This window comes from Camponotus vicinus, unplaced genomic scaffold, assembly GCF_025532165.1.
Source record: "Camponotus vicinus isolate PSW18456_S1 unplaced genomic scaffold, iyCamVici1.0 SCAF_7, whole genome shotgun sequence".
Lineage (NCBI taxonomy): Eukaryota > Metazoa > Arthropoda > Insecta > Hymenoptera > Formicidae > Camponotus > Camponotus vicinus.
The window spans coordinates 1115948-1132207 of record NW_028141979.1 but is presented as its reverse complement, the minus strand read 5'-3'; the positions used below and the strand labels follow the sequence as shown (position 1 = coordinate 1132207).

Sequence of the window (16260 nt, the reverse complement as noted above, 5' to 3'; positions counted from 1 at the left end):
ACAATAGGCGCGGTATTGGGGACAATAATTTTATTTATCCAAGAAATTATCACGATCCAATAGATTTCAAAATAATTTTGCGAGACATTGTTGGTACACATTCGTTATAATACAAATATATTTATATTATATATTTATATTTTTTTCTACTTATTTTTATTTTTTTATTTATTTTTTATTATTGCAATTATTTATATTATTTATATTATCGCAATTATTTATATTTTATATGCAAAATGTGATGATAAGATTTATCAAATAAATCATCAAGCTATTAAAGTCATTAAATTTGAGACGAGACACAAAATCGATATTATATTGATTTTAAAATATGATTATAAAATTATAAAAATTGCAAGGAAGTAGGGAGGTTTCAATACCCCCTCCCCTTACACATGCACAGCAGGATTTCCTCTTTGCTTTTTCTGCTTCTTTTTTCGCGAGTTACTCGATAAAGAATCGCCTCCTTCCTCTTTTCCTTCTCCTCAAGGAACAATCGTTATTCCGGCAAGAGGGAAGAATCGTTATTCAGGAAAGAGCCTCCTCGCTAACGCAATTCGTGGGGCACTTATGCATCGAGTTTGAACCGGTAGGGCTTTTCTTTCGTCGCCGATCGATCGTGCGACCGGAGTCGATACGCCGCACTTTTTCTTCGCGCGCACAAAACGAGTGCATTATGCTCGGCGAAACAATGCTCGCCGCGTAGCTCTCACGTGCGGCAGGACATCGGAGGACAGCTGGCTAGGAGCCTGAGAGAGCTCCTTCTGCGGTGACAAGTGCCGCGATCGGCAGCCGATTGTTCTCGAAGCGATCAATACGGGCGCATATTGGAGACGCCGACTGTTCACACAGACTTATACAAGTTCAATGGCTCGAAAATGACATTGGTTATAGGAAATATCATTCAAATATTGTGGAAAATTATAGATGATTGGGCAAAATTAACACTTTAGTGGTGAGATAATAGTTTTAATAAGAGACTCATCTGTTCGGTGGGAATTTTCAACGGAACTTGTGGGTTATTAGATACATTATAAAGACTATTGTGTATTATGCGGGCGAAATATGTGATACTCTTTCAGAAGAGAACTTCTTTCGAGTTTTCTCTTTAACTATCTCACGTAAATTGACGCATCAAAAGTTGAACGATACGCTGTTCATGGCTGGACTGCCTCTTTTGGCCTTTAATTTATTTTTAGCGCGAAAATGTTATTCACGCACGTAATTAAGTCTCGATTTTTAATGGCAATTCAATTCGGGCAAGGTCGACGCGAACTTGTACGTTCAAACATACGCAAAACGTGTTACGCGGGGTCGTTTACGTAACTAGTTACACAGTTACCCCGTTAATGAAGGAAGTAGCGCCTTATTGTTTCTTTGCTCGCATCGTTTACCCGCATGCCAAAGTATGTAAATGAGAATACCGTGGAGAGATTGTTCCTTTCAATTCTTCTGATCAAAACTGCCTCCATCCTGTCGTGAGTAATAATCGTCAAACTTGGCTACATCGTAAAAAATTATATTTTATTTTCAAAGGACTCTCGATATTCTAATTCTTCTAATATTATTTCAAACTATCGAGGCTTTAATTTAAAAAAAAACTGAGACACTTTTTATCTTAAATTCTGCTATTCTTCTGATCAAAACTGCCTCCATCCTGTCGTAATAATCGTCAAACTTGGCTACATCGTAAAAAATTATATTTTATTTTCAAGGGACTCTCGATATTCTAATTTTTCTAATATTATTTCAAACTGTCGAGGCTTTAATTTAAAAAAAACTGAGATATTTCTTATCTTAAATTCTGCTGTTTGCAATTCCAAAAACATGATTCAAGAGCACGTATCGCGGGCGAGATTACGGTGGTGGAAACGTATTTCCGCCAATCTACACGTCCTACTTGTCAACTACTGGACTGGCCATTTTCTCTATATTTTCGTATTTCGGCACGATCACTGATGATGTGTCGGACACATCGTTGCTGAGAAAAGCAGCAAGAAACGTGGCGATGCATACGTTACGCCAATGAAGAAGCCCCGTTTGCGGAGCCTTTCGACACGGTCATTTTCCGACCGGTAAATTTCCATATAAACTGTGCGAGAACTATTAGTATCTAGCGAGGGGCTCAAAATCAACTGACTTTCATGCGCTCTCCTCGTATCTCGCGCGCGTGTGGCCCTTTCGCCGCATAAATTAGACGTCTAGTCTAATAATTCCCTCGACAATACAGCGTGAAAAAAAACTTTTATATCGTTTAAGAATCCCAGAGATATCTCGCTTCAATATCTCGCGACAATGTTTCACGGTATCTCTCCTCCGTGATTCCTGAAATATTATCTTCTTTCGTATCCTGTGCCCGTAGGGGACAGGATTTGTACTTTCCCACACGAAGGAGATAAGAAAAGCCGGGAGGGATGCCGTAGAAATCAATTTTCCGCAATACGAAAAGCCGCCAACTGGTCGCGTCCGATCTTCTCGAGACATCCCTCTCTGTCGAGACCCTCGAGACATTTTATCCGAGGACTCCGGACGACGGAGCCCTCGAAAAAAGACGGAGCCTCCTTTCGTGGTGTCGAGGTGTCGCGCGTGAGAAAGGGGTGCGAAAGCTCGTCTTGTCTCTGTAGCTGTTGCCGCTGCACGCTACATGGTGCCTTCGAGGCCCTTTTGTTAATGATTATGGTTTTCTGTCGCCTGCTCCTTCTCTGCATCCGTGCAAGAAGAGAGGAAGGAAAAGAGGCGCGCACAACAGACGCACGGAAGGCGCACGGCAGGACTGCGACGCAAGCCTATAAAGGTAGAAACCTGATTCCGTTTTTCCATCCCCTCCTCTCTCTCTCTCTTTCCGGATTCTTCGTCCTCCCGTCCTCTCTCTCTCTCTCTTGTGTACTCGCGTACCCGTTCCCCGGCTCCGTCGATGTCGCCGTTTTTCTGTCTCTCCTCTCTCGACCGCGTGACAACGACCCGGAGCTAAGTAAACATCATCGTCGGACTCTAATGGAAATCGAATCGAGGCGCAACGCAAGCTTTCGCAGCGCGAGCGAACTAAGCGGCGCCATCGTGGAAGACCGGTTCCGCATTTAGCCTGTGAACCCCTTTCTTTTCTTTTAAGAATTACTCGAGCAAAATGCTCTCTTTCTCTCTCTTTCTTTTTCCCTCTTTCTCTCTCTCTTCTTTCTCTTTTTTTCGGTCTCTTATTGGCTTCACGACGCGACATTAAAAAGCTCGCGGACCGGAAAGGGGTGCGTGCTTGTTTGCTTTCACGTGAAAGCCAAACCTCTGCTTTGTGCTGAATTCCTTTCATCGCAAACGGTAAACAAGGACAAATTGTTGGCGCCATTGTGAGCAATTTCGGTTTACCGCAGTGGTCTTGTAATGGTGTTAAATAACTTTACATCGAGATATAATTGATCGCGTGATGTCGACTCAAAAGAGAGAGAGAGAGAGAGAGAGAGAGAGAGAGAGAGAGAGAGAGAGAGAGAGTTTGCATTCGCTCATCCGATCGCAATCTTTAGAGAAGAAGAAGCGAGAGAAGAGGTAAAAGTAATTTTTTCTTCTCGCAAAAGAGGATTCTACATCGTTCGATAAAGCATGTTCCTTAACCCGATTGCTTGACGACTCAATCCCGGCACGACCCCACAAAGCGGAGAGCAGATCGAGATAACATTGTCGCACGATTTTTCGTGACGACCATTGTGACGCACAGCTGGCCGAAGGGTTGCACCGCCATTACGGCGATTTTGTCCCTTGATTCCAGATGGGTCGACCCTCCAAGGAGAGATGTACAGACGGCTTCGTAACTCTTTCCTTTTGGAAATTAATTGTTGCACCGGTCCCGGGGTTGAACTCTCGAGGTGCTTCTTATCGCGCGCGCTGGAGGTGAGAGAGAAAGAGGGACAAGTTTTTCACGTCGAACGAGATCGATCGTATTTCTGCGAGACAAATTTTCCCCGTGCACCGTCCTTCGCGATTCTCCATCCCTCTCCTTACATTTTTTTGCGAGAGGGTACAACGTAGGGTGTAATACGATACGGGGATTATGTCGCGCCTCGACGGCACCTAATTGAATCCCGGAGGTACCGGATGTTGTACATGTTGTGACCGTTAGTCGACCAATTCCTGAACGACTTCATTCATCTCCTTTTTTACAATGAGCTACTTTGATACAACAGATGCACCGTATGCGAGACATTTTTACATATTACTCGCTTTGCCACATTTTATATATCTACAGAAATAAAATTAATGTTACAAATTTACTCGAGCGAGAGATTCTCGAGTGTAAAACTAGGTGATACGTGCAAGTTACACGCATATTTATGATATCTATCTTCCTTACAACCGTGTTAAATGTTACGTTCTAGTTGTTCGCACGATGACGATCGATAGCTTTGCAAGACGGTTCGTATCGAAGGGTGAAATAAAAATATCGCAGACTCAAGTGATAAGGGAAAATAACGGCACATCGTGGGCGTACAAGATTTTCCTCTCAAATTCCACGATACATTTTTATTCAAATACCGCGTCTCTCGCGCGTTATGACGGCAAAGGGTTGACACAACCTTGTCGAATCATCTCCGAGCATTTTTTTCTCTCGCACGGGAGTCGAACAGCTGGCGATGTAACGTCGCGTGACTATCGTCCATCGTAGGGGCGGCGTCGCGTACGTTATTCGCGATTACGAAACGAAAGGGGATCGGTGACCTTACGCGGGTACGTTGACGCGTTTACGAGAAAAAATATTTTTTCCCCGTAAAACTGCTCCTCTCTCGACGATAAATACCGGGCGTGCTGCCTATAGACTGCGAAAGCAGCACGCGCGACACGAGCATAAGTGCCGACACACACGTGCACCCGTGCAGGACATTTTTCCAGGACACGCAGTCCGGCAAGACCAGTTTCTGCGGGCGATTCTGGTTCTCTCGAGAGGAAGGGCCAGGGTGGATGCAACTTCCGACGACGGCGACCATTTATTTTGACAGTGAGGATAGGGAACAAGCGTGATCTAGCTCGTTGACGCGTCCGTAGCGTAAATAACCGCGATGAATGAGAGCGCAGAGGCGAAAGAAACTTTGAGGGATGTAAAGGAAGCTGGATATGTGAAAGAATAAATATGACGATTCTTCTTCCACCTTCCTTCTCATCGTGACGTCTGATTTATCAAGGTGCTTTGATGAAAAGTCACTGGGGGAATTATTGAAACACTGCACTATTTGCAAGAGGTTGTGTAAAATCTCGAGCGAGATCGTTATTAAACGACTCGATATTATATCTCGGGACTCTTGTAACGTGAATTAATGATTCGAACGCAATCGGATAGTTCTGGGTCAGCGCGAGGTATGTAATAAGAAATCAAGAAAGCCATGTAATAATCGAGATAACGTTAACGCGCTCGGGATTTAACGACCGGCCAAGCAAGCAGTCGAATCTAGGTTGAAAGTCAATTTTCTCGAAAATCACGCGTGTGTGCGCTACAGGAGAGAAAGAGAGAGAAAGGGTGGAGGAGAAGAGAAGGGATGAAGAAATAAAGCCGCTACATTGATGATCGAGGCGCAATTGTAGCCGTCCATTTCGAAATCCGATCCAATACAATGTCTCAAAAGCGACTTATAAAAGCATCCAACGGAAACGACTCCCGCCGCGCGTCGCATAAGGTCAAGAAGCGTAAAAAGCAAGAGGAAATGTCGATGCAATCGTGCCATTACGATTGGATGTAACGCACCTAGTCCCCATAATTACGTCGCTACCGTTCCCATAGGTCTAACGGGGGTCCCCTTTCTGCCTATTTATCTAAGCAAAAACGTTATACGATTTTCTTTTGCTGTTTCTCTTTCTCCGATACGAAAAAATTTTATTATAGTCCAAAATATGAGTTCTAAAAATATACCTTATAAATATTTTAAATATTGTTATAATTTTTTAAGATAAGAATTCTATTTAAATATATTATAGTTCTTTCTGTCTCTAAAAAATTCAATTTTATTTTTTCAACAAAAAAAGATATTTAAATATTCCACTTTAGCAAATTCATTAAGAAATAAAAATCAAAAATGTTCTCAAATTATAGAATATTAAATTAGAAAAATTTCTCTAACAAAATCAATTATTCTGCATATATTACGTGCGAGAGAAAGAGCAAAAATGCATGTACAGAAAACAAATTCGTATATTGTAATAATTTTACTCATCTCTAAATATAGTAGAATAAATGGCGAGGTAAACTCTCAAAAAATACAACGATGAATTATAGCACAGTCTTGTGCTGACAAAACAAACACGAATAATATTGTAAGAAGCTCAATTGTAATATTGATAAAACAAAGAAAGTTTACGTGTCTATTAAATTTCTCATACATTACATGTTTATTGCATGATTTGAAAAAAATTCTTGTTTTATCTATAAAGAAAATGATTCATTGCTATTTTGCGATATCTAGATGATTTCATTTCGAATTATTACGAATTAAATTTATATTATATATATTTTTATTTTAACATTGTTATTTTACTATTAAAAAAAAATTGCGAAACAATCTGATACATAGATTACTCTAGCTCTACCTTTCTCGTGTTCTGCTGGAGTTAGGGAGTATTGATCAAACAGCAGATAGCGATTATGCGCGGCTCGCTAAAATTCTAAAAATGCATGCTCGTTGTCGATCAAAGTCCCGCGGGAGAAAGAAGATACAAGAGACAACTATCGAGAGACCTAAACGGAGCGGTGCCCGCGGGGAACACTAGGTCACAGCAAACGGTGCAACGCCCTGACCTGTCTCCATCCTTGTTCGATTCTCCTTATGCGCCGCAATGTCCCCTTCTCGCTTGCACGTCTCGCTCTCGTGTGTATCATTGATTCACGGCTCGCCGTCGTCCTCGCGACCGCGAGAATACCGTAAGTCCGTCTCACTCGCCACCAGTAACGGCTGTATCTCGCGTGTAAAGCAACGTCGACTTCCGTCCCAGCTACTGTCGCTGTTGCTGCCTCTTTCATCAGCCAACTCTGCTCTAGTGTCGCGTTTCTCTCTTTCTCTCTCTCTCTCTCATATCTACGGAAGATGCCGTTTTCTCTTCTTCCCAGGTAGTCGTTTTCCGAATGTGCAGGTCAGCTGCTCTCTTCTTCCAACTTCTTTCTCATCGGTAATGTATTATATCTCTCGCAGAGAACGGGCGAACCAAATGTAAAATTTCAAAGTGAAAGTTTACGTGTCAAAATATGTCTTTCGCTTCTCATCTATTAAAAGTGTTGGGACCAGCATGAGTTGTGCGATGATTTCCCTTAGCTACTTTGGTTAATTAAGTGAAAATAACGGAATTATAATTCGAGATATCCATCAACAGCTCGTTGAACTGTTGCCGTTGTATACAGAATGTCTGGGAGGCCTCCCTCGAGGTCTGGTGGATTTCTTTCATTGTTTTTTTAATTAGATGCCCTCCAGATGCTCGCTCGTTTTTCTCTTTCTCTTTCTATCTGTTGTGTAAAATAGAGCCTTCTCTATTCCGCTAATACGATCGAGTCTTTTCTTTCTCTCTTGTTCTTTCGCTTGTCTCTCGACCAAGTAAAATGAAAGAACACAAGTCGTTCTCGTATCTGACACACAGGGGCAGGGAAGGGCCATTTCCTGTCCGACGCGGACATCGTTCTCGTCAGCTGTTCGAGACGGAGATAGAAAGATTAGTTTTTTCTCATTTGCACCGATAAAATTCAGACAAATCCCATTAAATGGTTCCTCTTTATCCTTCTATATCTAATCATTATCGAGCCGACATTTCGATATGTCAGACCTCGTTTTATTTATATAATTGACCTAATGTATAAACGACGTGCAGATCTGCAAATCTAGATTGCTTTGAAATATTTACAATTTTTATAAAATCGAATAAAATTCCTCGCTTCAAGTTTAGTTTCTCTCGTTGTTAAGACAATTTTTTTTTTCGCGTCGCGCTGTCAGCGAGATGACGCTTTCTTCTATCGTGTTCTTGGCGATACAGCCGAGGGCATCTAATTACACTCACTTGAAAGACTAGCATTCCCCTCGTCAAGCTGCGCTAATTAATTTGTGTGCGCGAGAAACCAACGAGGGGACACGTGCGCTCGAAAAAAGCGTCCTCTGCTCGTCGCGCCTGGCTCAAGAGAGATCGTCAAGATGACGTTGACAGCTGTAAGGCTATGGTCTATGGTCTTAGATACCGAACAGTCCGTCTACTATGAAATTCACGATTCTTTTGGGAGAATACGGATTGTGTGTGTGGAAGATAAAAATTGATAGAAATGAAAAATTGATAGAAAATGCGGAGTAGTAGATTCTGAATCGAACAAATCGGATTCTGCAAAATATTTTCATAATAACCACTTTTCTTCAACAAAACTGGTCGCTTCAAAAATCGATTAGAAATGACATGACATCGAGAAGAGATTCAGCCCGAGACGCGATTTCGTTGAAGCGTCCGAGGTCGAGGATGACGCAGACGAAAGTCGAGATTGGCAATAATTAGACGCCGATATCAAACACGACTGTTGATAAGGCGTGACGTGAGAGTTCGTTTATAACTCGCGTTAATATTTTCGAAAAATAATTGGAGCAAACGAGAGAAAACCTATTATATCAGATATTTTTTTCTTATTATAGTAGATCATGGTGAAACTATTCTTTCTCTCTGTCTCCCATAGGTACACGTTTGCAGTGACCATTATATACCGTGAAAATAATTCTATTTAATAATCGGAGCACGCGCTTTAACGTCGTCTAACTCTGAATGTGTCATCGTCCGCAAATATGATAACGAGTATGATATAACGAGATACCGGATGTGAATATGCGTCGCAAACAATTGATATAAATATTCGATATGGGATAGTGACTGATAGGTATCAATTTCGAGAAGCGATATCGCTCTTGAGAAAATAGAACCGTAATTGATCATGTTAGAATGGGCAAACTTGGTTTCTTGTCCGGCAATTTTAGTCGTAAATGGCATGAGAGACGTTTGCCGAATACACGTAGAGAAAAGACGAGAAGCCGAGCATTTTAGTGAAAGGTAAACGCGCGTCTCTCGTGGCCGAGATTCGAGTCTCCCGATCGATGATGAGCCTAACCCGAGTCACGATCCAGTCGGGTGTCGCGTCCGTCTTCTCGACCGGGACACCCGGTATATGCGCGAGCGATTATTATTCGCGATTTATTATTCGCGCTCGTGCGAGAAGCCAGTCGCCGCTGTTGTAATTTGTTTAGACTCGCGACTCGCAGACTTTCCTCTCTTTCTCTCTCTCTTTCTCTTTCAGTTTCTCGCTCTCTTTCATTCGATCGGTCGTGCATGGCGATAGAAATGATCCTCTTTCGCCTCCCTTAGCTCAATTGAACCTTTTTAACCGCAAAGACCCGCGCCTTTACGTCGAGATGCGCAAGCTCAATTTCGTCCCCTGAATAGCGATACTTAGGGGATTACTTCGCGAAACGTATAATGTCGGGACAGGGATTTCTCAGGAGGATTCTCAAGTATAAAAAGGATTCCTAGAGAATCGCAGAAACTCGAATACGGATGGGGTCCGACTTTATCTACATGTGTATATCTTAATCCCCGGTCGCGTCGAGTTCCTCGTGAATGGCACTTGTGGACCGTGCTTAATTCGGCACTGTGACCCTAATTTAAGTCGCCCGGACTCTAAAGAGAAAGAGAGAGAGAAAAAGATGGAGAGAGACGTTCATTGCGCAAAAGGAATCGTGCGCGAATCAAACGTATATATACAGATTCGTTTCTTTCGCGAATGTCACCGAAACCGCCGAATCGAAAACGATGAATCGCGCCAACGGAAATGAAAAGAGCGACCACCACGTAACACCTTGAAATCCAGTTTCCCGCTGCCAGAACACGCTGAAGAACGAGAAATGTGAAACGCGCATCACCAACCGTGCGTGCTGTCTCTTGCGAAATTTTTTAAAGGGTCCTATTGGCTATTTACACAGTCGCAGTGTCCCTTCGTGTCACAAAGAGCTCTTTATGTGCCAAGGGTTCGACTCTTATTTTGCGAAAATTGCAAAAGGAGAAGAAAAGAAAAACGAAAACTGCGCGAAATAAGTGTTGGTGAAACTTTTATTAACATAAATACGATATTTTCAAGATTCACGATGATTATTAATTTGTTTTTTAAAGGGTCCTATTGGCTATTTACACAGTCGCAGTGTCCCTTCGTATCACAAAGAGCTCTTTTATTTTCCAAGGGCTCGACTCTTATTTTGCGAAAATTGCGAAAGGAGGAGAAAAGAAAAACAAAAACTGCGCGAAATAAGTGTTGGTGAAACTTTTATTAACATAAATATTGTATTTTCAAGATTCACGATGATTATTAATTTGTTTTTTAAAGGGTCCTATTGGCTATTTACACAGTCGCAGTGTCCCTTCGTGTCACAAAGAGCTCTTTTATGTGCCAAGGATTCGACTCTTATTTTGCAAAAATTACAAAAGGAGGAGAAAAGAAAAACGAAAACTACGCGAAATAAGTGTCGGTGAAACTTTTATTAACATAAATACTGTATTTTCAAGATTCACGATGATTATTAATTTGTTTTTTAAAGGGTCCTATTGGCTATTTGCACAGTCACAGTGTCCCTTCGTATCACAAAGAGCTCTTTTATTTTCCAAGGGCTCGACTCTTATTTTGCGAAAATTGCGAAAGGAGGAGAAAAGAAAAACGAAAACTGCGCGAAATAAGTGTTGGTGAAACTTTTATTAACATAAATATTGTATTTTCAAGATTCACGGTGATTATTAATTTGTTTTTTAAAGGGTTCTATTGGCTATTTGCACAATCACAGTGTCCCTTCGTATCACAAAGAGCTCTTTTATTTTCCAAGGGCTCGACTCTTATTTTGCGAAAATTGCGAAAGGAGGAGAAAAGAAAAACGAAAACTGCGCGAAATAAGTGTTGGTGAAACTTTTATTAACATAAATACTGTATTTTCAAGATTCACGATGATTATTGATTCGTCTTTGAGTACAAGTAATTAAAGTGTACACGAGAGATTGTGCTTTAAATTTCGCGCAATATATATGATATTTCACGGGTCACTTCATGGCGGGAGTTAATTAAAGAGCGACCGCGTTGCGGACAAAATTACAATATAAAGCCGCTATCGAGGTATGCTTCATTAAAATCTCGACGGGGTTTCGCAATATCGGGATCGCCGATACTATGTCGTAATCGTTTGTAGAATGCGCAATGAAACGGAAAATACCGTGAGTTTAATAAAGTTACAAGAGAGAAAGGGTTGCTTTTACCGCGGGGTGGAGAAAAAAACAACGAGGGATTCGATGTGCAGTCGTATACATACGGAAAACCGGCGCTGAAACCGCCGCAACGCAAGTAGGTTCGCCCGCTTTCTTCGCTTACTGTTTCTTGACCCGCCGTAAACGTAGGAATTTAGAGGTGTCTTACCTCTTTTCGCGTTAAACAGAAATTAACGGGCCGTACATGTAATTTCGTTCGCTCGGCGATAGTCGCAAATTACCATTATTTTCTTTATTTTTACGAAACATTGAATTTTGAAAGGATTATAGGTGTAATCTTGTAGAAACTCATGTGCCTGTATTCGGCAAGCATTCGCCTCTGGACAATGATCTATTTTTGCGCGGAACGTCATCGTCTTTTTCGGCGCCGCGTCATCTTAATGCGCTCTTGATACGCTGTCCAATGCCACAAGAATCTTAGATAGTCCGAGACACGAGAGATCGTTCTACAAATTACGTTACTTTACTGCGATCGGGGTCATTTGACGTTTAACGCGTGACACGACTAATCTCACGATTATTATACGTTTCAGGATCTGTCATTTTCGGTTTCCCGAGGTTTAACGCGTATTTCACGGTGTATGTATCTCTTTCGTGTATTTCTGCTGTGTCCACAAACACGTTTTCCGCGAGAGCTTGCCCGCTAAAGAGTCCATTTTCAAGTTCCCCGCGCATTGGCTGGATGGCCACGTAAAAGTATCCCGTTAGCACGGTAGCCCAGATACCGGATTACGGAGCACGAATTGTCAATCGCGTGCGAACGAGACGGACTTCTAAAAAGTCTTTTAAGCGATGAGGCGCCTTTACCGTTTGATATATGTTCGAATTAGGAGCCGTTCGCGAATCGAGTTTTCGGAGCAGCGGAACGTAACATCGTTCACGAGTTATTTTAAGACTTTAATCAAGAGCAATCTAAAAAGGAGTTGTACATAAAAATTCTATAATTTTATGCAAATAAGCTAAAAGCTGATGGAAGATATATTTAACAGAAAAGATATTTTTATTCTTGTTTTCTATTAGACTACTCATTTGTTTATTCATCAAGTCAACACAATCAATCAAATCAGTCAATCTAAGAAGAGTTATACGTACCAAAATAAAAAATCTATAATTTTATGCAAATAAGCTATATCAACCTGATGAAAGATGTATTTAATAAAAGACATTTTTACGCTTGTTCCCCATAAAACTGCTCATTTATTCGTATCAAAATCAACACACGCTGTTATCGCAGCGCGTCGTCGTTCTATTAACATAATTGTTAACGGAGCCGTAAAGGCGTCGGCTCGGCTGATCGACATAATAGAGTAAACAAGCCAGCGGAGCCACTTAATCTTCAATTGTCGCGTTTGCGCGAGTTAAACATTCCGTTTTACGAGGATTTTCACGTGATACCCGGCAATGGCGGAACATATTTTTAAGCGCTTTTCTCATTCGGTGAATTAATTTCGAGCCACGAGCGATCAGTCGTTAATCAGGGAGAAGAATGCGAGCGCATTTCTGGGCAGAAATTACATCCGGCGAAATCGATAGTAGAGTCTGATCAGCGAACGAGAGCCGGAACCCGGATTTCAGCGAACGGGGAGGCTTAGCCGCCTCGATAAGCCTCGGTGTTGTAACAACATATTCCAATGAATCATAATACCGATAATGTAGCGTAACGCCGGCGCGGAGGTCCGACAGAGGTGAATGGCGAGAGTTTACGTCTCTCTCGGTCGCCTGTTTACAGAATGTAAGCCGCGAGCCTGCTACAATGAAAATTATTTCTTCTTTCGGTCCAGCATTTCTCTCTCTCTCTCTTTCTCCTTCTCTCTGCGCTTGTTCCGAGGGGAGGCTTTGAAAGGACCTCAATCGTTCGCTTGCATTCTCTTCAAGAGAATAATAATAGCTGGTCTGGCGAAAAAAGTTCATCGGCGATATCTCTTTGGCACGTTTTTTAAATTAATCGCATCAACTAATTAATTTTTTAAATACTTTTTTAAATTTCAACTTTCACACAAACTGAAAATCAGTTGACAAAAAAGAGTTTTATGATGTTGGTTGCGGTAGGGGGCTATATTTTGCAAAATGAACACACATACACGTATGCCTATTTATGGTAATCATTAAATAAAGTGTGCCGAATTAATGGGAAAATTTGTGATTACTAGATGCCTATGTAGAGAACTCAATTACTATAGTAATTAACCTATTTGATACGCTATCGGCGCCGCATAATCCGCCGCTGTTGCTGTGTGATAATAATTCTTTAATTTAACGTCGACACGTCTCTAAAAATTTTTATTTTTAATATATATATTAAAATATCTGCATATATTTTAATATATACATCTTTTTAAACGTTACTTCAAGATTGTACGCGTGGTCATTAATTTCATACTTTTTAATGATCGTTTCATTATGATTTTTTACGTTTCTAGGCTCTCTTGTAAGAATATGTTTGAATAAAAAATGGGGCGATGTAATAATAAAAAGAAAAATAAGTTACCTTTAATTTTAGTCTCCTGTGGATCCAAGGGGGGTAATCGCGGATGCGTTTGCTGCCCCGGTTTCTTCAACAGGACACCCACGACCTGCGGCGGTGGCATCATCATCTTAGCTTCTCTTCCGAGCTGCTTCCTCTCACTATCAATTTCCGTCGTTCGTCATATCTCTCTCGCGCACATCCTGTTATCTTTTGCAATTGTGTTTACAAATCGCCAGGCTGGCTTTTGAAAACCGCTGCGAGTTTTTTCAGTTTCGGCTCCAAAAAGGAAAGCCGAAACTCGTTCAAACAGCAGCTGCCGATGGTCGTCGTTGACTTATTGGCCGACGTGCTCGTCGAGACCGAGAGGAAAGCGCCGGGGTCTTCTTTCCACCGACGGCTTCTTTTTGCGCGTCGTCTCGTTATCGCTCGTTCTTGTTGATCGTCGCAATTTTTTTCCCTTCAATTCAATCGAACATGATCTCGCGTCAAGAATGACGCGAGCTCCGATTCGCCGACGAATAAAATCAAATATCCGATGGAACGTCCAGCTCGAGGATTCAATTTGATCGATGATCGGCCGCGATTTCCGGGCGATCGATAGAATCGATCGCTTCGATTCGATCGCCTCGATTTACCATCGTTTCCGCGAGAGCTCGTCGCGCGTCTCTCTTCGCTCCCGAGCGAAACGAGGTGGAGGAGCGCGAGGAGAGAAACGCGCCCGTCAAACGCGGCCCGATTGAGATTAAGCGCGACGACGTAATCCGCAAACTTATCGCGGCGCGCAGATAAGTCGGAGCAACGACACGCAACGATACGTTACAGCCGATCGAGACTTTCCAACGAGACAGACGCTGCACTATTTTAGCTCGACGAGTCTCGGTCTTCGATATCGTAAGGCTAGCAAGGATGCAGCGATCAACGTCAACCGTATCACTCTTCCAACTTCCGGTGACCGATTACTCCGAGAGAGGAAGTCGGAGCACACATTCGACTGTCACTTGCACTCAACGAGACGTCACTTCCACTCCGCGATTGTAATTTCCTTCGTCAAACTTTGCTCATCATTGTCACGGCAACAACAAACAAACCTTCACCTAGGCCTAGCACATCACTGATAGCTATGTTTCCTCGCGTTAGCCTCGGTCGAGACAGGCGTTCCCTCTCTCCCCGATTCCAAAGCGTTATCGCGAGGGGATATAATCGAGCCCAGGGTTTATAATCCGATGGTAGGATCTTGCACGTGCGTCGGGCCACGAACTCGAGAAACGGACGACGGGGCGCCAGCAACGTGACAGCTGGGCGCGCGCGCAAACGACTGATCGTCAAGAGGACGCGGCCAACGAGAGAACGTATCGCATACCCTGCCCCCTTGCCCCACCATCCCCACTACTCGCCATCTGCGTCTGTTTTCTTTTTCTCTCTACGAACGCGAGAGTGGGAGAGGCAAACGCACAACCCTCGCGGACCTTTAATCGTGTTTACATCGTGCAACCATCTCTCATAGCGGAATAAAAAAGCAATGTTGACATTGTCTCTTTATAGATAGCTACAATGATGAATATTGTTTCCTATAGAGAATTGATGTATAATGAAAATATTCTATATTAGAACTGTTTCTTGCGGAAGGAATTTTAAAAATAAAAATTTCGCGGAAATAATTGTCGCGTACTAAAGAATTTTGTTAGCATTGTTTTAGAGTAACAATGTTTTATGTACTTTTATAATAATAGTAATTATATACTCCTGGGCAAAATTAACGCATAATTTTTTTTCACTTTTTCTTTAAAAGCTGATATTTAAATTTTAATGAAAAATTTTAAAGAAAAAGTAAAAAAAAAATTCTCTCATAGCGGAATAAAAAAGCAATGTTGACATTGTCTCTTTATAGATAGCTACAATGATGAATATTGTTTCCTATAAAGAATTGATGTTTAATGAAAATATTCTATATTAGAAACTGTTTCTTGCGGAAGGAATTTAAAAAATAAAAATTTCGCGTAAATAATTGTCGCGTACTAAAGAATTTTGTAGCATTGTTTTAGAGTAACAATGTTTTATGTACTTTTATAATAATACTAATTATATACTCCTGGACAAAATTAACGCATAATTTTTTTTCACTTTTTCTTTAAAAGCTGATATTTAAATTTTAATGAAAAATTTTAAGGAAAACGTGAAAAAAAAAATAATGCGTTAATTTTATCCAGAAGTATAGTTGAGTCAACTCACAAAGCACTCTTGTGTTGGTTGTTTCTTACTTATAATGTTAAAATATGACATTTTGTCCGTGAAGGTCGTAAACGTCTGCGAGTTTATATTCCTCGAAACATAATAGTTTTATCTACATATCATATAATGGTTATCTATATACATAATAGTTATCTTATATGTATATGTTGATAACCATAATCTCAGAGAACGAACAGCTGTCGTGATATTCAAATTTTTCCAATTTATTGCTATTAAATATATTAATAAAAAAATTTTTTTTCCGTTCCGATCGTTGCTTACGC

The 16260-nt window shown here is 41.4% G+C and overlaps 2 protein-coding genes across 2 annotated transcripts in view; one reads left to right on the top strand and one right to left on the bottom strand.

The window, feature by feature from the left end:
• LOC145974848 (uncharacterized) overlaps positions 1 to 15086 on the bottom strand; it is a 30774-nt gene extending 15688 nt beyond the window's left edge. The window contains exon 1 of the mRNA XM_083104897.1: positions 13769 to 15086. Coding sequence (XP_082961023.1) covers positions 13769 to 13874 — 106 coding nt within the window. The 5' untranslated portion in view covers positions 13875 to 15086. The remainder of the gene's footprint in view (positions 1 to 13768) is intronic.
• LOC145974849 (uncharacterized) overlaps positions 1 to 16260 on the top strand; it is a 75928-nt gene that overhangs the window by 22940 nt on the left and 36728 nt on the right. The gene's annotated exons all lie outside the window — the stretch shown is intronic.